The sequence below is a fragment of the Orcinus orca genome, chromosome 16, assembly GCF_937001465.1.
Source record: "Orcinus orca chromosome 16, mOrcOrc1.1, whole genome shotgun sequence".
Lineage (NCBI taxonomy): Eukaryota > Metazoa > Chordata > Mammalia > Artiodactyla > Delphinidae > Orcinus > Orcinus orca.
Genome location: NC_064574.1, coordinates 50,809,490 through 50,833,034, shown reverse-complemented (window position 1 = coordinate 50,833,034; position 23,545 = coordinate 50,809,490). Strand labels below are relative to the sequence as shown.

Genomic DNA, 23,545 nt, shown 5'->3' with positions numbered 1-23,545 from the left:
AAATACCCACAGCCATGTCTCATGGACAGAACGTCTACTTGAGTTGCTTGTGATGAGTGGGGGATGTTACCAGTAGTTTCCTTAGGGCCAAGAAGACTTTAAGGTGAATGATGGCTACTAAACTCACACCTTGTCTCTCAAACACTGTTTTTCCTCCTGTGAGCCTAATACTTGATCCCTGCGAGGAAGGCTCTTTGCTGCTCAGGACTGGAGTGAATGGAGTCCTCTGCTCCCTCCTCCCTGGGGGCCACGGTGGGCAGCACTGCCCAGGGGCGCCCACTCGGTCCCGGCCATCCTGGTCAATTGCCCATTTCCAACCTTCTTTTCTAATGGGAAAGAACTCAGTGGGTTTTCAAAACTTTGTATTGCATACAGTTTCAGCATTTTTAAGGTCTCTGTAGAGGTTTTAGAAGCCAGCAACATCCATTTAGCTCTGCAAGTCTGAGCGGGACTCACTGGTCTCGATGACCAGCATAAAACCCGCACAGAGACTGAGATGCCCCACGCTTGCCACCCGCGGCTGCCCCATCAAGGTGCTCTTCCCTGGCTTGGCTAGATCTGCCTTGCTGCAATTCTCCAGGCAAACAACAGCCAATCACGGGACTTGGCACTTGAGATGAAAGAAACTTGCCACGTCTGGCAACCCACGCACTTTACAGAAGCGGCCAGTGGGGCCAGAGAGGGGGAGACTGGTCACAGGGTGTGCAGCTCCCAAAGGCGAGGCTGACACTCAAGCATCTGCAAACTCTGGGGCCTGGCCCCCCTCCCTGGACCCCACCACCTCTAGCTACTGTCACTCCCATCGAGAGAGTCACCCTGGGACCAGAACAGACTCGCAATCTCTCACTGCGGTTATTACAGGCAAGATGTAGCGGGCAGAGGTGTTTGCTCTGCTCAAGGCTCTTTCTTTTTAAATCTGCAGATTCTGTGTGCTAGGAAGGCTGCAGGCGGCTCAGGTTACTCAGCTCTGACTAAGCCTTCTTGAGCAGAGTGGCCGGGGAGGCAGAAGCTACTCTGCATCACGTACACGCCTGCAGCCCATGCTGTTCAGCCTCCCGTGTTATCAGACACACATCTAGGATCTCATGCCCTGTGTGGAAAAAGAAGCCAGGCCACAGTGTACACTGGTCTTTTCCACAAAACTGAAAATGAATGTCTACTGGATTTAGTAAATGAGCTAGAATACCAAAATGGTTACAGATTTTGGCCCTTTTCTTGGTTGTAACATCACATGAGGTCTCTCCAAGGGCATACTATTTAGCATCAAATCACAGCCTTTAGGCCGGCCAGCCAAGCGTTTTGTTCACTCTGTGGCTCTCTGTTCAGCATCTCTTAATAGCTGGGGCAAGGATGGGTCTCGGCCTCCAGGGCACTCTCCTCCATACCACATGCGCACCCTCAGCTCTTAGTCCAGGGCGTAAGTGGGAGGCCAGAACCACACTCGCTTGCGGCTGCACTTGAACCATGCAGAGCAGAGCAGGGGCTTCATCCACGCAGAGCAAATTTTTAAGGTAGATGGTTATGATTCTTAGCCTTAAGGTTGTCCATCTTTCTCCTTTTAGTTCCTTCTCGTCCACTATATTGACCACATCGGTACATAGTGAAAGAAAACAAACCTACTCAAAACCTCAGTTAGGCATCAAATGGCCGCTGAGAGCAGTCAGAGAAGTGGGAGGTGCTGCCCAGCATGAGGGAGGCAGCCACTGCCCCACGGCCAGTGAGGGGAGCCCCAGAGCTCGTCTTCTGGGGGTACGCTCTCTGATCTCCCACAGCAGTGGAACGAAGAGCCCACTCCAGGGGTCAGGGTAGACTGCGTCTTGGCCTGGTTCTTCTAGAGCATGTGACCTTGGTCCACCCCCACTCCTTCTTGCGGCCAGTTCTTTCCCTAGTAAATGCCTATGGCCACTCTGAACTCTAAAATCCTACGAGCTCTTGCATCTCCCTTAAGTTGAGAGCTCTAAATCAGTTTTGGTGGAGCCTGGCACCCCAATCAATAGGCAAGAGCCTCTTGACAGATGAATGAAAAAACCCAAGATCAACGTAAACCACCGTAAGTAGGAACGATACAAGGCACTCTTAATTTTTATAAACATACTTTAAACCAAACTAGGAGAACATAAACTGCCCTAGCTTAAGAAAAAGCCAAAATACTGAAACAGTCTTCCATTTCAATACTAAAATCAAGAATGTGTTAATCCAAATTAGTTAAAAAGGAATTTAGCTCATTTAATAAGAAACTTCCCATTCATAAACCAAAAAGCCATCACCTAATGCCTGGAACAACAGAATGTCAGGGCTTAGAGATCATCTAGGGCAACTGACTCATATGACTGAAGGAAAATCAAAATCCAGAGGGGGGCAGGCGACATGGACAAGGTCACAAAGGCAAGGCAGGAATGAGAACCCAGGTCCCCTGAATCCACCTGGGTCTGACAACAGGGCTAAATATTTCATAGTGAATGAATGAAGGTAAGTGGTATTCCCTGCAATGCATGGTTCTTCTAACTGGTTCACAAATAAGTGATTTCCAGGTTATGGAGGTATCCTAAAACACGATCAAGCACTTCAAAATTCTACTTTTAACTTCTCAGAAGCCACAGTGGAATTTCTCAGCATTGTCCACATAAGCTAACAATATTCCCAACGGAGGGAACCACAGGGCAAAGAAATCACCTCCGGAAACCTGGAGTCTTTCACCTGGTGCCAGAGGAGCAGCCTAACTGTGGCTTTGGTAATGTGTTTACCTCAATCACCAAATTCACCCATGTCACAGACCGTCAAAACATTGGATTAGGGATAAGGCAAAGATCTGACAACACCTCTTCTGGCTGCAGAACCATAAGAAGATCAGAAATCCCCTTTCTGGAAGGGTTTAAAATTAAAATTAAAATTGCAGCAACCAGAAGTTGTAACTGGGGTCTAGGACACGTTTGCGGAAAAACACACACAAAAGCAAAAAGAACTGGCGTCTGCAATGACAAGTGGGTATGGAGGGGAGACGGAGGCCTGAGGCAGTTTAGGATGCAAGGTCCCCCAGTGACGCCAGGTGGTTCAGGGCTAGGGTTCCTGGCTGGAGCAGCAGGCCAGGAGGATGTGGGAGCCAGGCATCAGCCCCTGGGCCGGGCTCGGCGTCGGGGGCGTTGGTGGGATGGGCGGGGCGTGAGCTGGGGCCCGGGCAGGGCGGGGGCTAAGGGCGGGGTCCCCGGGCCGGGAAGGACTGGGGTCCCCGGGAGGGGCCCCGGCGCCTCCCGGCCCACGCACCTCCTCGGCCTGCTTGCGCAGCGCCTTCTCCCGCTCGTACTGGGTGAGCAGCTGCTCGTTGTCCTCGCGCAGCAGCTCCAGCTCCACCTCGTGCTCCTGGTTCTCGCTGAGCACCGAGTCCAGATTCTCGAGCACGTTGACCACGAGTGGCATCAGCTCCTTGACGACCTCCTCGTCGTAACAGTGGATGAGGCGCTCGAACTCGCGGTAGATGGAGCCCGCCAGGCCCGACACCCGCTCCGACATCACCGAGCCAGAGCAGTAGTCGTCCTGGTACACGACCACGCCGCCGCCCTCGTCCATCTGGATCTCCATCATCGCGGCCACCGCCGCCGCCAGCGCGGCCTGCTATCCGCCGGCGCGCCCGCCCGCTCCGGCTGCCCGTAGTCCGCAGGCCGCGGCCCGTTGCCTGCGCCGCAGCCGCTGTTGCCTCAGCCGCCGCCAGCTGATACTGATGCTGATGCTGCGCCCGTCGCTCAGCGGCCGGAAGTCCCGCCGCCCGGAAGTCCCGCCCCCTAGACAGCGGGGGCGGTGCCCGCCCGTCCAGCCGGAGCCCCGCGGCGTCACGCCGCTAGAGGTCGCAGGGGTCCTAACGTAGGAAGAAGCCAGTCCCCGCGCCAGAAGCTCGGCCGAGCGGGGCTGGGAGCGCTTCCGGTCAGGCTCATCAGAGCAGCTGTCTGCCAGCTCCCACGACGCAGGCGTGGACTTCTACAAAGTGACAGCGTTATGTCCTACGTATATACAAATGACTTTGTACGGTTTAGACTTAAGCGAGCGTCCGTGTGCCCACCCTACCCTCCAAAGAAATGGCCGTTATCTTTGTGCGCCCCTCCCTCCCTTCCGGAGTTGACCGCGATACTGACCTGGTTAAATGTGACTTGCCTTTGTAGCCTCACTGCACAGCAGTATGTACTCCTACACAGTAGGTACTCAGAGCTCCCTTCAGAGCGGCTGTGCTTTCCATGGTCCCTCCTGGGATTCCAATTAAATGCAAGTTGCCCGTCTCATCCTAAAATCCAGTAACAAACTCTCACTTGGTCCACTTCTGTGTCCTGATGTTGCGTAACTTCTTCAAATTTACCAGTTTCACTTCAGCTATGTGTAGTCTAACCTCTACGCTGAGTTTTTTATTTCAACTTTTTTTTTTTTTGGCCTCTCCCCGCGGCATGTGGGATCTTAGTTCCCTGACCAGGGATGGAACCTGCACCCCCTGCAGTGGAAGCGCAGAGTCCTAACCACCGGACTGCTAGGGAAGTCCCTCAACAGTTATATTTTTAATTTCCATTTGTCCTGTTTGACTTTCTTATATTCTACCAGTTTTGATAGGCCCTTATTTCTTCCACTTTTAGCCAGTTGATTTGCATTTTCTTTCTCTGGTATCTTGAGGACACCATGAATCTAAGACTTACACTTTCAGCTTTGGGGGCCACACAGGTGGCATGAATCCTGATCATAAACCCATGAGTGACATTAACAGAAATGCTCTTACCCCTGCCTTTTACCTGATGCGATGCTTCAAGCGGAGTTCATCCTAACCTGATTGCACCAATGAACGTTCCTGCAGGTGATGCCCTAAATACTGTTGCACAATTCTCCCCTTGCAATGTACTGTGCTGTATGGATGCTCACCCACCCCACTAAGAGACGATCTGAGGTTTCAGTCTCACATTCAGACTGCCTGGGTTTTGATCCTAGCTAACTGTAAAACTGAGCCTAAAACAATTACCAACCTACTAGGAGTGCTATGAAGATCACAAAAGAGGCTTAGTACAATCTCTAGCAAATAGTAAGCATGCAATATAGACTTGTTTTATATTCTCAAAATAAGCCAGGACAAACATGAAATATATAATTTCTTCTGGTAAGCAAGTTACAGAGAAAGCTGGTGAATGTTTTGGGGAATGTTTCTGACTCCTGCTCTAAGCCGTTCCAAGAAATATGGCCCCTTTTCAATTCCTAAAATAGCGAATACAGTAAGCCAGCCACCACTACCACAGTCAGAGGCCAACTGACTTGTCATCAACTTTATTAGTTTTTACCACTAACATGTATGGGCAGATTTGTTACTTGAAACTGGTTAAAGAAAAAGGAGTTTTAACAAAATGATATGCTGGATACTTCTTGATGCTTACTGAAGAACACTAGTACACTCTTGAGAGCTCAAGCTAACTGAATTAGAACTTGCTTCCTTTACAATTTGTAAAGATAATTCGCTATTCAACTTTTTCTTTCTCATTACAAGACCCTAAAATGTAATTTGGGCACACAGGTTTCAAAAGTTCTATCAATACTTTAACTTCGAAGTATCCACCCCTAATGCCTGCTAAAAACTCACCTAGGTCCCTGTAATGTCCCCCTCATTTCTTCCTAAGTTCAAGTTTAGATAGCACTTTGTAGTCACACACAGAACAGGAAGATTTCATTCATGAGCTCCAAGAACGCTAAGGATTAAGAATATAACGAGTTCAGAAGAAACAAACGGGATAATATAGGAGGAGATGTAGACATCCTTGCAGGGTTCAACTCACAAAGATGTTAGAACAAGTTATGCTCTGTCCAAAGAGCCGTGTATTTCTGGACAAGGCACAGGCCCTGAAGAGGGAACCCTTAGATGTCTTCCACTTCTTCACCATAATGCAGGGGAGCCCACCTTGCTCCTCTGACTCAGCCACTGCCTGACCTCTGGAGACAAACAGGCTGTGACACTCCAAAACCTCAGTGCTTGCCTGCAGCTGGAGCAGCTGCTACAAATAGGTGATGTACTGGTGCCAGTGCCTAGCCCAGTTCTGGGAACATGCTCTCAGATGAACAAGTGAAGACAGTGTCAGGTCACCCATGCTGGGTTTCCTTCTGAAGTGCTGTCCAGTTAGTTGGCCCTGATGCAGCAGTCTTCTAGAAGGAAGCCTCCTCTAGTGGAGCTCTCCAGGCAGGCAGTCTGAGAAGCTCCATCACCCTGAGTCCACTTAACACACATAAAGATATTAAGTTTGCTTGTAGGACATATGAAAATAGCTAATATATAAGAAAGAAGAAAAATCTATGCTTTCTCTACAGGACCTGAATCTATAGGCAGATTCTAATAGCTCAGCATTTCATCTACTCACTGTCAGGCTTTCGTGGAAGTTTCAAAGTCAACTCAGAGGCAAATTCTTCAGGAAAACAAGTGGTGTTAAGTGAAAAAAGAATTATTACCTTCAATTTACGTAAACTAAAAGAACACTGCCGCATTCCTGTCCATTCTATTCAAAGCCAAGTCTTTGGTTTTCAAATGAAAAAACCTTAAATCCATAAACTTTGAGAAGATTAATTTTGGCATCTTCTAGTTTAAAAAAAAAAAGGCAAACCCCATCAACCAATGAAAAGCTGTAAGGGAAGGAGCAGAGTTCAGGCACTCTGGAGAATGGACGTGGAGGAAACACGTGAACATGTCCACCCACCCACCCGCATGCACACACACTGTGCACACAACCAATAGGCAAAGACTGAGTACGTGACTGCTAAGTTTAATTCAACGGCTACACCCACTCCTGCCTTGTAAAAATAACAGAATGCTCCTCTCAAAGTTACATCGAGATGTGAGCACAGGTTTGTTGTTTTTGATACAGCTTTACAAAAAGTTGGCACCAAATGCACAAAGTTTTAAGGCTTAATAAAAATACAGATGAGTAATTTCTCAATGCAGCTTGGAGGTTGAGAAAAGGATTCTAAGAGTTAATGAAGCTTCCAAATACAGGCAGTCCCCAATGTACAGAGCATTTTCCAAATGCAAGTGGCCTCCCCCATCAGGTTCAAACGAGCAAAAACTTTTCTGCTGCTTCTCCCAGTGACCAGACTGCTTGGGGCTCTCTAAATCCATGCCCACGGCCCCAAGGAGGGAAAGGAAGAGGGAAGATGGGAACAAAAATAAGGTGATGTGGTCACTGCTGCCCAGAGGCTCTGCTCTAGTTGTTTTCCTCCTTCCCCCAGGCCTCTAACCCCAGCTCTGCTCCGGAAGTCCCTGCCAGGGGACAGATCTAGAAAGCTCTTCCCCTCATATAACTGACGGTGAGACTGAAGCCCCGAGGGCCAGCAGCATGTCAGGGTCTTCTTGGCAATCCAATTTGGAATTCATAAATCATTTTCTTGTATATTAAAAAAAAAGTTATAAATAGCAGTTCATTTCTACCTTTGGAACATCTTATTGTAAGTTAAATAAGTTAGTGTGTTTGAGCTTAAAAGCTAACCACCATTTATGACATTTTTTAATGTGGAAAAAAATGAATTCCAGACAACTTTCCTATAAATGACCATCTGAAGGATGGAGGAGATAGGAAGCACTTGAGAGTCACATAGAATCAGTGTTTCTTGGCTCCAAAGTCAGCAGGGGGACAGAAAAGCAAAGTGTCTTTGCTTGGCAAAGCACTGTGTGAACCCCCCCAGCGCCCGTGGAGGATGTGGAGCTTGGCAGGGAGCTCCTGCAGGCACTTGAGCGTCCAGGCCACTAGAAGTGTGACTACATTTTAACGATGAAGACATTTTTAGCACCTGCATTAGCTTTGTAGGCACTCGTACCAGTAGCTCCAACCCAGACTGTTGGTCCCACGTGACTGCAGTACAGGAACCGACACCGTAGCCCTTTAGAGGCTCAATGGGAGAAACTTCCACCTGACAGATTACAGCACCACGATTCTTGCCAGCCCATTATCTTTGCTGGCAAATACCATGGAATGGGCCAGTTGAGACTTTACTGCCAAACTATTTAATCTCTTGGCCTAAGGTCTCTAAGACTCGTCTGGAAACTGTGAATATGATCCAGAGGTTCTGCAAAGCTTTATAAAGGGTGGCCTAAGAACACTTTCCTTCCTCTTTGGTGTACCTGAGCAACAGACTTTTTCTAGAAAGGTGTCAGAAACAGACCAGAGTCAACAGTTACTGATGTAAAGCTGGTACTTGAGAACAGGTCTTGAGCTATTATGACAGAACCCAAACCTAAGAACCCACGGTTCTCAAGCATCTCTTCTTCCCACTGTCAGCAGGAATATAAATGAAGACACATGAAGGAGTTAAATAATCCCATTACCTGGATATATCTGGGTAGTTTCAAAGTCCTATAGAAGTTAGTGGCCTTGTAGATAGGAAGTGTTGCTGGTGAAGGGAACTGTCCACATCATTGGTGAGGTGCAAAGGCCTAGACTTAAGGCTGATGAGGAAAAAAGGAACAATTCACAAGCAAAACTGCCTGTAAAGAGCCCAAAACCAGTCTCTCGTGGATGAAAGGGAGAGATTTCTACGTAAGATCTGGCCAAGGATTGAGAGGGCAGAAGCGGGGCACCTTGGGAGATCAGGGTACAAAATCTTTCCATAAAGCATCAGACTGAGAATAACATTTTGGTTTTTTGTTGACAGCTGCTGAGGAAAAGCAATGAAGATGTTTCAAGAAAATCTGTGGAATTGAAGTGAAAAACACTGGGGCCGAAGTCCCAGAAACAGAGACCGTGTCCATGAAGGGTAAACAGCATCAGGATCTGAGGGGTCTATCCAGATACCCACCCTCCCCACCCCACTAGGGTTTCAGCGTGTCTTGCTCTTCTATCCCACAGTAACGGACACGTGGTTTCTGGATTTCTCTCAAAGGCTTTAAACTCTGCTACTGTGTTAGTGACTCCTAGATACCCAATTAGCCAACACACCAAGGACGTGAAGACCCCACACCTCAGGCGCACCTGCCTGGCACCACCTCCCTGCCCACCCACCCGAGAGCTCCTCTCACACCAGGGATCACGTTTCCTCCCTTGGTTTCTGGGAGGCGAGGTCTCCGGCTTCTCGCGATGGCAGTGGAGCCGGAGCAGCAGCTTCAGGTGTCCACCCAACAGACCCTCTCCCCACCCCGCTCCTTCAGGCTAAAGAAACTATAATTTTGAAATCCTATCTCTCGAGTTTCTTGTCTGGCTATGGGGGACGCAGCAGCATCTTAGTAGAAGGAGATGCTGGACTTGCCTCCAGGCGGGTTCAGGACTTTGTTGTGGGAGCGAGGCCTCGGGCCCAGCCTGGGCTCATGGCTGTCAACGGTGGGCGCCGGCTCCTGGGCGCGGGCTGCTTCTCTCGGGCCACCTGGCTCACCCGGCTCTTGTCTGGGGGAGGCGCTGGCTGTGGCTGCGGGACAAAGTCAGCACAGCGTCCTGTTAGAGGCTGCCTGCCACCCAACGGGCAAGGGCATGCCGTCCAGGGAAATGTGAAAGCAGAGCAGGTTCTGCCTGCCCCAGGGCTGGGCTGAAGCCAGGCTTGTACTGAAACATGCTTGGAAAAATCCTTGAGGGGTTATCTCCACACTGCTTGCTGGACTCCCCTCCCCTCCATCCCACCTCAAGTATGAAAAGGAAACATCCTCAAAGTGAGCTCGTCTTAAGTGAGGGGCCCAGCAAGGCAAGGCAAGGTTACTCTGGACTTTCTGAATGAACAAATTCCCATCTCTTCCTAATCGACAAAGGGAAATGGTGACCTGAAGGCAGAAATCAGTGCCTGCAGTCAGCTCAGAGGACAATGGGGGACTGACTGGGCCTGACACCCAAGCCCACGAGCGGGGTGGCTCACTGCGGAGCGATCCATCAGGGGGGAGCCCCGCCCCTACCACAGCCCCGCACTGCTCCTCCTCACCGCCCCCCCCCCCCCCCCCCGTCTTCCCCTCCTTCACGCCCTCTCTTCTGCCAGGTCTGAAAGCGCTGCCCTTGGTCACAAGTTCATTGAAGGCTTTGGACCCTTGCCCTTCACTACATGAGATGAGCTTCTAGAAGAGGACGCCTTGGCCTTAGGCCCAGGCTGACCAGCACTGACAGGAGGTGCAGAAAAGTGGGAATGCTGTCACCAGAAGTAACTGAGCCCATTTCCCCTGCCTCCTTCCAACACAAAACCCTCCCGCAATCACAACTCTGCTGTCTTCACCAGCAGGCTGTGGGGGCACCAGGTTTTCCCTCCCCACCCACCAGCGGCCTCTGCAAAGCGTGGGCCCCAGGGAAGGGACAGAAAATAAGCTCACCTCTAAGGTCCAGTGTGTCCTCTCCCTCACACAGGAACACGTGGTCCTGTAACGAGGCAAACCCAGGTCAATCCGCCACTCGGACACCTCCTACCTCGCGCAGGCAGACGATGGGAAAGGCGTGGATGACCTGGGTCTATTTTTACCTTTAAAAAGTTTTTATTTGGACAATTTTAACCATAAACAAAGCAGAGAGAAGAGCCCCGTGAGCCCCCAGGTAACCTGCTCTACAGCAAGTGACATCAGCTTGCTCGCCTCCATTCTGGTCTCAGCCACACATGCCTCCCAACTTCCAGCCCTCCACCCCTTAGTGGGATTATTTGAAAGCAAATCCCATATTTCATTTATCCATAAATATTTCAAGATGTGGCTCTTTAAAATGTCCTAAAAAACTCTCTCGCAACTGCAAATATTAACGACTCCTTAAATGTCTTAACACGTAGTCAAGTTTAAACTCAGCACATGTTCTCACAGTCATCCGTGTTGCACTGTGTCAGAACTTAATTCCTCTTTAGGGCTGAATAATATAACATCACATGTGTACAGCACAGCACATTCTGTTCACCCATTCAACTGCCGATGGACACTTGGGTTGTTTCCACTCTTGTTATTGTGAATAATGCTATTAAAATTAAGTGTACAAGTATCTGTTTGAGTTCTTGTTTGCACAATTGGGGGTATATATCTAAGAGTAAAACTGCTGGATCATATGATAAATTCTATGTTTAACTTCTTCAGAAACGGCCAAACTGTTTTCCAGTGACTGAACCATTATACATTCCCAAGAGCAGTGTATGAGGGTTCCAATTTCTCCACATCCTCACCATTTCTTATTTTCTGTTTTTTCTGATAATAGCCATCCTAGCGGGTGTTAAGTGGTATCTCATTGTGATTTTGATTGGCATTTCCCCACTAAGGATGGTCAGCATCTTTTCATATGTTGATTGACCATTTGTATGTCTTCTTTGGAGAAATGTCTATTCAAATGCTTTGCCTCCTTTTTTCTGGTTCTGAAATTTTTATTTTAAAAAAATTTATTTTATTCAAGTATAGTTGATTTACAATGTCGTGTTAATTTCTGCTGTACAGCACAGTGATTCAGTTATACATATACATTCTTTTTCATATTCTTTTCCATTATGGTTTATCACAGGATACTGAATATAGTTCCCTGTGCTATACAGTAGGAGGATCTTGTTTATCCATTCTATATGTAATAGTTTGCATCTGCTAACCCCAAACTCCCATGCCATCCCTCCCCCTTGCCTCTGCCCATTTTTGAATGTGGTTGTCTTTTTGTTGCTGAATTGTAAGGGTTTTTTACATATTCTGGCTAGATAGCAAATCTTTGTCAGATATGTGATGTGCAAATACTTTCTCCCATTCTGTGAGCTGCCTTTTCATTCTCTTGATAGTATCTTTTGATGCACAAAAGTTTTTAATTTTAAGGAAGTTCAACTTATTTATTTAAATTTTGTTGCCTGTTTTTGGTGTCACATTTAAGAAACCACTGCCGAATCCAAGAATAATATCTGTCCCTATATTTTGAGTTCATTTTTGTACATGGTGTAAGGTAAGGGTCCACCTTCATTCTTCTCATGTGCACATTCAATTTCCCAGCACCATTTGTTGGAGAGACCGCTCTCCCCTCACGAATGATCTTGGCACTCTTGTGGAAATATCAATGAACCACAGATGTGAGTTATTTCTCAGCTCTCAATTCTATTCTGTTGGTCTACATGCCAGCACCATGCTGTTTTGATTCATGTAGTTTTGTAGTAAGCTTTGAAATTGGGAAGTGTGACCCTCCAATCTTGTACTTCATTTTCAAGATTGTTTGGCCATTCAGGGTCCCTTGAGATTCCATATGAATTTTAGGATAGGTCTTTCCATTTTTTTTAAAAAACAAACAAACAAAACACCACAAACAAAAACAAACCAAAAAACCAAACCACACCACTGTTGGAACTTTGATAGGGATTGCAATCCTCAGTCTTTTTAAAAATTACTAAGATCTCCCCCTATTGACTCCATGTAGTTTCCTATATCTTGTATTACTCTGACTAAATCCCTGTGGTGTTGATTGATATGAGGATTGGTCTGACTGAGGCTTGGTTGTTTTGATAAGAATTCAAAGATGGTCCATGGGGCTTCCCTGGTGGCACAGTGGTTGAGAGTCCGCCTGCCGATGCAGGGGACACGGGTTCGTGCTCCGGTCTGGGAAGATCCCACATGCTGTGGAGTGGCTGGGCCCGTGAGCCATGGCTGCTGAGCCTGTGCGTCCGCAGCCTGTGCTCCGCAACGGGAGAGGCCACAAGAGTGAGAGACCCGCGTACCGCAAAAAAAAAAAAAAAAAAAAAAAAAAAAATTATCAGGAACCCATAAATTCTAAGTATTTGGTGAATTTTAATCCGATGCAGTTACTGTACTTATTGATTGATGACCACTAAAAATAGTGGAATGTTTATGAGGTGAACTCCCCTGTTTTACATTCAGTATTATAAATATCCTCAGCATCCATCCATGATGTGCAGAGAAGGGCAGTGGCCTACCTGCAGTGGGCTGCCCCCACCACCAGCGACCCCCAAGGCTCGAGTCATCACGAGGCTGGAATACATTCCTCTGATGACTCAGGAGAGCTCTGAAACTTGGTGACTAATGACTACAGCCAGGAAAAGCACTGTCACCCATCTTGTCTCTTCCTAATAACATGTCACACCTTCCTCAGAGCCTTTTTAAGAGTACCTGGCTCAAGTTTTGCTTTTCTTACTCTCATGTCTGCTATCTGTATGCAGTCCATACCTTGGGTTTGTTTGGGTGTGCCATGGGTGAAGTAGCAGCGACCGGGGAGCCAAAAATGTCACTGGTCTTCCCACCAGGGGGGTTCAGACGCTGTCGAGTCTGCACAGGCATGGATTCGTCAAATATACCACTTCCTTTCCCCCCTGAAGAAAAAATCAGGATGGTTAGCAACCCGGAACATCCACCCCACCCACCCTCCACACTCGTGACTTCAGAGACCTCCTCTCACCGCAGTGCCAGTCCTGAATTCAGGCCAAGAAGGGTGGGGTGATCAGGTTGACGAGCATCCCTAAAGACCCATGTCAAACCCAGCCCCTTTCTGGGGGCCAGCTGGGGCCTTCCTCACGATTACTGAGCTGTCCCGGGCTTGCCGCTAGGAGTGAGACGGTAAGATGGCATAAAACAGCATTTTCCCCTCTAGAATTTCCTTAACCCTGAATTTTTCATGTTTTCCTGCTGAAGAATCTTCTACATTAAAGCCATGAAAAGTTCTTTCATAGATTAAAAGCAAACACCTGGGGCTTCCCTGGTGGCGCAGTGGTTGAGAGTCCGCCTGCCGATGCAGGGGGCATGGGTTCGTGCCCCGGTCCGGGAAGATCCCACATGCCGCAGAGCGGGCTAGGTCCGTAAGCCATGGCCGCTGGGCCTGCGCGTCCGGAGCCTGTGCTCCGCAGCGGGAGAGGCCACAGCAGTGAGAGGCCCACGTACCACAAAAAAAAAAAAAAAGCCAACATCCGCTAAATTTTGAGGTCAGACAGACAGAACTGAATTAATAACATGCCCTATTCAAGGCAAACCTGTAATCTGGAAAACAACATTTACTGAGAATGACTACTCTCCTCACCTCAATCTGTCTGGAGCTTCCAGTGACAACTAGATGTGTCACTGAATTACAGACATTTAACATCTTTGCTGCCAAACAGAAATGATTTGATGAGCTACAATGAAAATATGCATCTCAGATATAAGTTCTTTTTTTTTTTTGCGGTACGCGGGCCTCTCACTGTTGTGGTCTCTCCCGTTGCGGAGCACAGGCTGCGGACGCACAGGCTCAGCAGCCATGGTTCACGGGCCTAGCCGCTCCGCGGCATGTGGGATCTTTCCGGACCAGGGCACGAACCCGTGTCCCCTGCATCGGCAGGTGGACTCTCAACCACTGCATCACCAGGGAAGCCCTCAGATGTAAGTTCTTATAAGCTGATGGCTAAGGCATGGACATGAGAAGTAAATGCTGACGTTAAACAGGAAGATGCTAGCACATGCCACCAGCCCATCCCCCTCTGCACTCAGCAACCAGCGCCCCCCTTCCACCAAGCGCCCACTAAGATTTATAATCTTACAGAAGAAAGGTGCATCCACAAATGGCTATGAGACCAGACACAAGTTGCTCGGCCCCTCTGCGCCCCACATTCCTCACCCTTTGAACGGCGGTGGTACAAGGCCCTTCCTCACGGCGCTGTGAGGGGATTCAGTGACTCACTGTCGCTTGTGTGTCAAATGCTTACGACAACACTGGGGACGTAAATGCTCAGTGAGCATTTGCTAAAGAAGCTTCCGTTGGACACTGTTCAGTGAAAAAGGCACAAAACGATCTAGACAGCACACAGCGTCTTACTGTAAAAGGAAGGGTATTCTTATCCACCTGTATGTGAATAAAGGGCATAGGTTACTCCACTTTCCTCCCTGCAAAGTGCTCCCCTCTGGGGGCCATGTGTCTGCTCAGGAAATGGGGTGGCTGTGGTACAGGGGCTTAGGACTGCTAAACATATTCATTTTTATAGTTGTGATCTTTGTTGACTGTCTCCAGGAAATTCAATTTTAAACAGTCACTTCTTGGCTGTAATAACCCATACTGTTAGAACAGGGGACAGTGCACCGTGAGAGGAGCACGGAGCTCGAAGGAGGAGGAGGCTCCATGGGGCGCTTGTCCCCTCGCAAGCCCTCAGACTTGACCAGCCTTTCGGGACGCCGGTTGGTTGTCTGGGGGACACAAAGCACAGCTCCACAAGGACGGGAACCTGGCCCTGGAAGCTTTTCTGGGCCAGGAGAAGCTTAGAGAATGGGTGGGACTGACTGCAGGAAGATGCACACATTCATGTTGTTTGAGGCCGATCACAAGCCTTCCAGCCCCAGCCACAGCCTCCCAGGGACCCGCAGCCCTCGGGCTGGGGCAGGCGGCACAGCATGGGGTCAGGACCCAGTGCCAGGCGGGATCCTGCTCAGCCGCTAACCAACTGTGTGACAGCACCTGGCTGGGGTCATTGGTGAGATAAGTGAGTCGACACGTGGAGTGGGCAGAGCAGAGCGTGGAGAGGAAGCTCCCAGTCATGCTGCTGGGCTGCTGTTACAAACAGGGTGTCGTCAGCAGAAGAAATGTTTGGACTACAAAGTGGAGAAAAGCTGCTGCCCGAGGTCACCCCTCGCTGCTTGTTACCACGCTGTTGCTGGTCATGCTTAAGTAAATTCTTTCTAAGATCGCATTCAGCTTATTTTAAAATGCAAGATAAAAATAAAAGTAACTCAATTTCAAGTTTTTGGTTAAAGGCACTGCTCATTTAAAAACATTTTAAAAACTATGAAACATGACACAGATAAGTACCTAAGATATAAATAAAGCAAACACCCAAGTAACGATCACAGACAATCACACGTCTTACAGAATGTTATCAACTCCCAAAAACCTGTGTGGTTCTGTGTCCGAAATTTCTGGAAACTACAAACTTCTTCTAGTTTTACCATGTATATGTCCAACCCTAAACAACACAGTTCTGTTTTTGAATTTTATGAAAAGTAAAGTAACAGACACACTGCACATCTATTATTCAACATTTTATCTGAAAGATGAATTCGGCTATGAAGGTGGAAAAGATGCTCAATTCACTCATAATTGAAGAAAAATAAATTCAAGATATGCTTTTTAAAGAACCAAATCACAAGGCACAGCGCCTTACGTGGGGAGCAAGCGCTACAGACATCCTGGAGCACACGTCTGAAGACCAGTGGAAGCATCAGCATTTTATTTATTTATATTATGATTATTTATTTTTGGCTGTGTTGGGTCTTCGTTGCTGCACGCGGGCTTTCTCTCGCTGCGGTGAGCGGGGGCTACTCTTTGTTGCGGTGCGTGGGCTTCTCATTGCGGTGGCTTCTCTTGTTGTAGAGTACGGGCTCTAGGTGCGCAGGCTTTAGTAGTTGTGGCACGAGGGCTCAGTAGTTGTGGCTCGCGGGCTCTAGAGCGCAGGCTCAGTAGTTGTGACACATGGGCTTAGTTGCTCTGCGGCATGTGGGATCTTCCAGGGCCCGGGATCAAATCTGTGTCCCCTCCACCGGCAGGCAGATTCTTAACCACTGCGCCACCAGGGAAGCCCTAGAACCATCATTTTAAACTGACCCAGCAATTCCATTTCAGGAAATTTACCCCAATTGATATATTCAGGAGTTAAGTTGGGAGCACGGGCTTTGGAGTCAGGAAAACCTGCATCCAAAGGCTAGTTCTGCCACCCCAGCGAGCTGTGGACTCAGGCAGGCCAGTGAACCCCGAGCCTCAGCTTCCTCCTCTGTAAAGGGGGTAACGCCACCTATCCCCCAAGCTGTGGAGAAGACCGGCACCCAGCACAGCCCCTGAAAAACACCAAATGACCCACCCGTATCAATCACCACTGTCAGGAGGAGGTCTAAACCAGAAGCATAGATGAAACACGGCACCCGACCAGCCTGGGTTAACTTCCAGTGACGGCCAGTGGCAAGTCCCTTGCTCCGAACGTGCTCCATTAGGCCCTCCCCGGAGTCTGCGGGGTCGAGTCTGCGGGGCTGGACATACCAGCAGGTTCCCTTCTGGGCTGCCCTTGAAATTCATCACAGGTGATTTTCTTCCTTCTTTCCTTGCTTCCCTCCTTCCTCTCTCTTTTTTTTTTAAATGTAATTTCATTCATCAGTTAGAAAGAGTTCTTGGGTGACAGGAGGAGGCAGAGGGGGGACTCCGGCGTTTGTTAAATGCTCAACTATCACCACAGAGCACTTGGCAGGACAGAAAACAAACCCCAAACAACAGGACCATGAGAAGCAGACATTTTGGCACAGGGCGTCCTGTCGCTGTCATGATACCTTGCGACTGTGCACAACGTAGGGGTTTTCTAACTCTCCAGTCAGGAGGGGCCCAGGCTGCCCACAGGGCACGAGATGGGCGGGGGAGCATGAGATTCTGAGGGCCTGGCAAAGCAGCGCCGCCCCACGCTGCCACACTGTCTAGAGAACCCGAAGCCCCAGACACAGCTGCAGCCGCGCATGGTGCCGAGCCAGAGCCACGGCTGCTGGTGCACCCACCTCCAGTGCCTCCAGTCTGAGTCTATCTGCCGCATCACATCGTTGGTACAAAGGATGAGCAGGGCTGAGCACTCCTGGCCCTGCACCCCCACAAACTGGGTAGGGGAGAATGTTACTCAGCAAGAACCACCTGCTTCTCTGCTATAACTAAATCCAAAGGTACCACTAACCTCCACCCCTCCTTACCCCCCACCCCAAACCACTGAAAACAACCAAACAACCAAAAAACTAGCTTTTGAATCTATTGCTTTGTGTGTCCTCTAGGTCTGTCAAGCAATATTTGTACCCAGAATTGGGGTGGGGTAGGGAGCAGTTCCAGCTCTGGTTCTGCTTGATTTCGTTACTTGTCTGAAATTCTGACTCCTGTGTTGGGTCTCTCAGATCTTTAAGGATGGAACAAACCTTGTCTTCCCCTCGTAGATACAGACAGGGGAAAGCTCCTCAGGTAACTATCACTGTGCAGTCGCTCAGCTGGACCGTCCATCAGCCAAGAGAAACACTCTTCTGAGATTCCCTCCCACTGGAGCCACTAGAAGGTGGGTAAGTAGTGAGGAGCCACACAGATGTGTGCCAGGCTCAGCCACCCTTTTTAGTTTCAATCCCACTAACAATCTGATTAAAACTACTCTAAATGCACAATTTGCATGCAATTTCAAGAATCTCAAGGAGTCCATGGGACAATTTGGGGAGCCTCCGTGGTGGGAACCAGAACCCCACCATCTGCCTTTGTACCCTCAGTGCCGTACACAGCCAGTATCTGGTGACAGATGAGGGGGAGTTCCAAAATGACCGAGCCACCTTCAGGACACAAAGCACAAGTCAGGATAAAACTTTCCTTCCACTCTAGGACTCTGATGGCAGGGGATAACCTGCACCAGAAAATATCTGAAAGGATCAATATAAAGAAAGGGAAATTTTTATCAAAAGAGCAGCACAAAAGAGAACAGGTAGAGGCCAAAGGGTTAAGGAGTCAAAAGCCCATACCAGGGGGATTGGTCCTTTTGGGTATGTTCTGAGGTTCTTCAGTTGATCCAAAAATATTAGATGCCATCCTGTCGGGCCTGCGTGGAGATGCGGCTTCTTCTGGACGATCACTCGGCTCTCCTCCCGGGGGCTTCATGGCCCTGCAAGCAGACAGGGTGTGAGGGACCGACAGATGGCCCGGGCGCCACCATCCAGGGGCTGTGGCACAGCCAGACAGGGCAGACATCTGTGGGAAAACCACACACCGTGGCACGACAAGCTCATGGCCGTTGGCCAGCCGGCAAACCTCCCTCCTTGCCCTTGAGTTCCCTTAAAGGTTTTCTCTGCACATCTTGATTATGCCAAGACCTCCAGAGATGTGCATACTCCGAAGTTACTCCTGTGACCTCTCATTAGTAAAATTAAAGTTTCCATAAAACAGGCAAACTGAGCCAGTTCAGTAGAATTTAATAGTCACTTTAATTAGCAGACAATAGTGCTGGGTGTTGTAGCTCACACTCCCTCAGCGTTTATACACGCTAGCTCCTGTTCCAAAGAACTGACACGGCCACCCTCTAAGGCAGGCATGATTTTCACAGAGATGAGTGTGAGCTAAAGAGAGGGCCACACAGGAAGTAGCAGAGCCAGGACTCAGACCCAGGCAGTCTGGCTGCAGAGCTCAGACTACACCCTAATAATCCTCAACATCCTCTAGAAAGAAACGACGGGGCAGTGCACCACTTACCCAGAGTAAGCTTGACCCAGAGAGCTGCGTCCTCAAAAGGGCAGCCACTGGCCACTGTGGCCAGTGGGCACTTGAACATGGGGGTCTGAGCTCTGATGTGCTGTAGGTATAGATTACACACCAGACTTTGAAGACTCAGCACAAAGAAGAAAAGGCAAAAATATCTCTTTAATTGTATCTTTTACATTGATCACATGTTGAAATAATGTTTTGTACATATTAAGTTGAATAATATCTATTAAACTTAATTTTTCCTGAATCTTTTTACTTTTTAAAGTGTGGCTACTAGAAAATTTAAAATTCCTTATGTGGCTCACATTTCTAATGGAAAGTGTCAGCTCAGACCATGGGGAGCACCACCCCCACTAACCCACGTGAGTCCTGGGAATCTACACCAGGCTGATGATTTCCAGTCCCAAGGTCTGGTACCACCAATGACAAGTTAAACATCAGACAGATCAGAACACACCAGCTGGACCACTGTTCACTTTAGATCAACACATGTGCAGAGTGTCACCCCAGCACACACTGGCATCCTTCAAGTGTGGATTTTAATTAAACACCCACAGAGATCAGTGCTATTCCCACACTCAGTCACCACCAGCCGAATCTACTGTGGTCTCGATCTTTGGGAATCTGCCATGCACTTGGAGGCTGGGTATTTCAGAAGTGGATGAGCAGGACCTTGAGTCACTTTTTATTGCAATAACTGAAGAATTAAGAAAATTCCATAAAGCTCTTCCCTGACACCCCAAGAGCATCGGTCTCCTTCAGCAGGGCAGCATAACACTGAATTCATATGCATCTTTACAGGAAACCTATGGCCACACTGCAGGATCTTAGCTCTTCCACCAGGGATGGAACCTGTGCTGCCTGCAGTGAAAGCGTGGAGGCCTAACCACTGGACCACCAGGAAAGTCCCAGGACACCTAGATTTTCAAACGTATTTTAAAGCAGAGTTTTAAACTGCTGAGTGGCCCCTGCTCTTTCACCAGTCCTAAGCAAGAGGACTGCCTGTGACCCCAGACATTTAGAAAGTGAAACTGCGGAGCTTGCCACACAAAAGCGATGCAGACACTAGAAGAATAGGATGTTTAACATGCTGTTTCCTCAACAGAGCTAGAAAGGGAGCTGATCATTCGTTGTAATTTAAAGGGAACAGAGTTTTCTGCTCTCTGGCTGTAAAGCAGGACAGCAGAAAGTGCTCGTCTGCTCCGAGGGCCACCAGTGTGCCTGCTCACTGGGACGGAGACCGCAGGCAGGCTGCTCGCCACCACCCAAGCCGCCACCCAAGCCGAGTGCGCAGTGGGCCAGCCTTCCACATGGGTTCAGTCACATCAGCTTGAAGGAAGGGGCCAGGGATGCCTGTCCAGCAGTTAGCATTTCCTTAAGGATTTGATGAAGAAAAAAATTACTCGGTTTAAGGGAAAAAACCTTTTTTAAAAAAATGACCAATAACCAGACTTAAATTAGAAAGGCAGTAGTAAGACCTCACGTCAGGCCCTCTGGTGGGGGACACCCGAGGCCATCTGACTCCCACACCCATTATAAATCTCACAGCCCCAACACAATGACATTCCTGATTTTTCTTGGCATATTTTCAAGCAGGTCCAACAGGCTTGGGTCTCTGAGATCTGCCATCCTCAGAACTGAACTGAACTTAACATCAAGTCTCATACTGGCATGAATTAAAATTCCTATTTTACTGACTTACTTGCAACACAGCTTTTCTTTCAAACCCTCAAATTGTCAGACCAGATGTGGGGTAGGCTCCCCAGCACCCTCTCCTCTCACATTCCACATCCCTGGATACACGCCTCTCCCTGGCCTCCACCGCTTGCTTCACTCTAACTTGCACGTTCCCTAAGCACCTACCACGGGTGGGCCTGCACCAGACCCTGTGGATGGAAAGACAAGCAAGAGCAAGTCCTGGGCCTGGAGAAGCTCCCCGCTTTCTGGGAAGGCTAGAGCTGTGCAGAGGCAGTTTCCATGTTCTGCATGAGTGATGCCACAGAGGCACTGAGTGTCACTGGAACTCCAAAGACACCTTTGGAGTAGGTAAGGCTCAAATTGTGTCTGCAGTCTCCATGAGGAAAGAGAACCACTGCAGCACAGGAGGTAAGCAATATTTATTTGAAACTGCCAAATGTTAATTTGGGGTGGTGGAAATATGTTATTATATTGTGTACTTTTCTGAATTTTATTTTACTTTACTTTGAAAAGAAGGGAAGGAAAGTGGTGCCCAAGAATGTTGTAGCAGAGAGATTATCGTACACAATGGCCAAGTTTCCTGGGAAGAGGTGGCAAGCGTCTCCACCACAAAAGCTATGGGGTGGCACTAGGGTCGCACAGCCTTGCAGCAGTCAAGCAAATCACACAAGCGTCAAGCAAATCACACAAGCTGGGTCTCGAATAAACCGGACTGAGAGTTAAATAGACATTTCCATAAAAACAGAAGCTCCAACAATGGCTCAAGGCGGCCCTCACAGGCTCACTATCAAGTGCAGGTATCACTTCAACCCTAATTACAGGAGGGGGATGGGAATACCAGTAGCTCAGACGTCTTGGGGATGACCTCACTACATGGGGATGCCTCCCAGTGATGGCTTCCTTTTTCAGTACCCCTTGGATACATTTCAATGAAGACATTCCAAGTACAAAACAGAAACTAAGGGGCACGTGATAAGAAAATACACACAGCTCAAGTGGACCACAGAAACAGCAGAGGCCACATCGACGCTCACCTGGAGGGATCCATGCTCGTGACCCCCCTTCCAACAGCTTATTCCTGTATCCCAGAAAAGCTATGGGGGACCTGCCAGGTTTGGAGTGAAGCTGCAAAATAGACCTAGATTAAATTCTTTACAAATATACATCCTGCAGCTTAAAAGACCTCAGATTAATGATGGCTAAAGCATAATGCTTTTATAGTTCAAAATCCCTTTAACACCAGATAATCCTTCAGCAAGAAAACAAAAGTAGGGTTTTAAGAGAGGAAAACCTGGCCCAGTAATCTTACAGCCACCACTTGATTCTCTTCACAGCTAAGTAAAAAGGCCTGTCGAGCTAGTCAATTCCTCTAAGACAAAGCTGCTAACTGATCCCAAGCAGGAGCTTCCAATCGATCATCCAATTAAGATGGGTTTTCCTTCTCCAACATCCTAAAAGGAAGAATTTTCTCCTTATCCTCTCCAAAAACTAATGCCCCAAAGAAATGTGGGTATCAGTTTAGAACACCAGCTCTGCACTGTCGCCTACAGCTTGGAAGTCAGCCTCACATCAGCGTTCCTCACAGTGCTTATTCGCTAACTGGACCAATGTTTGCTAGGCATCCAGTGCCAGGCTGTGTAAACAAAGAAAGAGTGTACTTAGTGGACACAACGGAGAAAGTGCTGGGAAGCAGCCCTTGCCCAGCTGGTGTGGGTGGTGCAGAACAGCAGCTTTCAGGCACCAGAAACCTGACTCATTCTGAGCACTCCAGGATATACTTCTGGCCCCATATCAGCACAGATCTAGACGAGAGTGATTAATAGTCACTGTTACGTGGGATAAGGACTCATTATTTGGGTAGGAGTATTACTGAATACTGACCTAACTCCCTCAAATTTACAGGGATTTTATCACTCGAAACAATTCTTTAATTTTATATACTGTTTACCTCAACAGACGTCACACTCTTCTGCTTTTATTGTGGGGCTGGGTCACAGAAAAGGCTCACAATAAAGAAAACTCTTAGGCAGCTGAAGAACCAGCTGGACAACGCAAGCTGGCTCCTCCAGCGGCAGGACACTGCTAGCTCTGGCGACTCTATGTGACTCCCAATACCCATTGCTCTACAAGCTAAAAAGAAAGCAAGCGCGCTGCTATGTGTTCCTGAGTGTTTAAACCCAGTCGAAACTCCTTCTATCACTTGCTGTCCCGCCTGTTTCCTTGTCAGTAAAGTGGGGGAGGGCGCCGCCTGGCTCCCGGGCTGCGGCAGTGCTGAGGGCTCCCGGGACGAGACTTTGCCCCGAGGCCCATCCACTCGCGCACACGCCGCAGGGCCCCAGAATCCCAGCAGCGCCGCCACGCCCGCCCCCCCGCAGCAGACGGCTCGGCCAGCATCTCCGGCGCGCTCGTCAATGAAGGAGCACGTGCTGAGACCGGACGCGCGGGGAGGCGCACTCAGGCCTCCGGGTCCCGCGGGCGCGCCCACCTCCCCGACCCGGCCCCGGAGGCCCCGGCTCTGTGAGCTCACCGCGGCCGCCCCGCCGCCCCCGCGCATCCTACGTGACCGTGGCTGCGCCCGCGCCGCACCTGGAGCCGGCCCGGCCTCCCTTACTCTCCGGCGCCCGGAACATGTCGGCCGCCACTCGGAGCCTCCCGGCCGCCTCGCCGTCCTTCCCGCTCGGCCCCGCGCGACCCGAGGCCCGCCTTCTCGCTCTTATTGGGCGCCGCCG

General features: G+C 49.0%; 3 protein-coding genes and 1 long non-coding RNA gene across 8 annotated transcripts in view; 1 reads left to right on the top strand and 3 right to left on the bottom strand.

The window, feature by feature from the left end:
• Positions 1 to 6,600, bottom strand: part of MAPK8IP3 (mitogen-activated protein kinase 8 interacting protein 3) — a 50,198-nt gene extending 43,598 nt beyond the window's left edge. For 3 of the 4 annotated variants that reach the window (XM_049699633.1, XM_049699635.1, XM_049699634.1), the window contains exon 1: positions 3,262 to 6,600. In XM_049699633.1, the coding sequence (XP_049555590.1) occupies positions 3,262 to 3,579 (318 nt within the window). In that variant the 5' untranslated portion in view covers positions 3,580 to 6,600. The remainder of the gene's footprint in view (positions 1 to 3,261) is intronic. The other variant, XM_004270331.4, reaches the window with a different exon arrangement.
• IFT140 (intraflagellar transport 140) overlaps positions 1 to 23,545 on the top strand; it is a 188,689-nt gene that overhangs the window by 24,352 nt on the left and 140,792 nt on the right. The gene's annotated exons all lie outside the window — the stretch shown is intronic.
• JPT2 (Jupiter microtubule associated homolog 2) lies at positions 6,749 to 23,535 on the bottom strand. Of its 2 annotated transcripts, none has more exons than XM_004270333.4 (5): positions 23,403 to 23,535; positions 18,383 to 18,522; positions 13,076 to 13,218; positions 10,274 to 10,319; positions 6,749 to 9,393 (listed from the first exon to the last, which is right to left on the bottom strand). In XM_004270333.4, the coding sequence occupies exons 1-5, from the start codon at positions 23,444 to 23,446 to the stop codon at positions 9,212 to 9,214; spliced, it is 555 nt and encodes a 184-aa protein (XP_004270381.1). In that variant the 5' UTR covers positions 23,447 to 23,535; the 3' UTR covers positions 6,749 to 9,211. The 2 variants fall into 2 exon arrangements, with proteins under 2 accessions (XP_004270381.1, XP_033285077.1); XM_033429186.2 differs by having other exon boundaries at positions 23,376 to 23,532.
• Positions 19,256 to 23,369, bottom strand: LOC117201507 (uncharacterized). Its single transcript, XR_004483567.2, has 2 exons — positions 20,821 to 23,369; positions 19,256 to 20,492 (listed from the first exon to the last, which is right to left on the bottom strand). It is a non-coding gene; the product is annotated as an uncharacterized LOC117201507 (long non-coding RNA).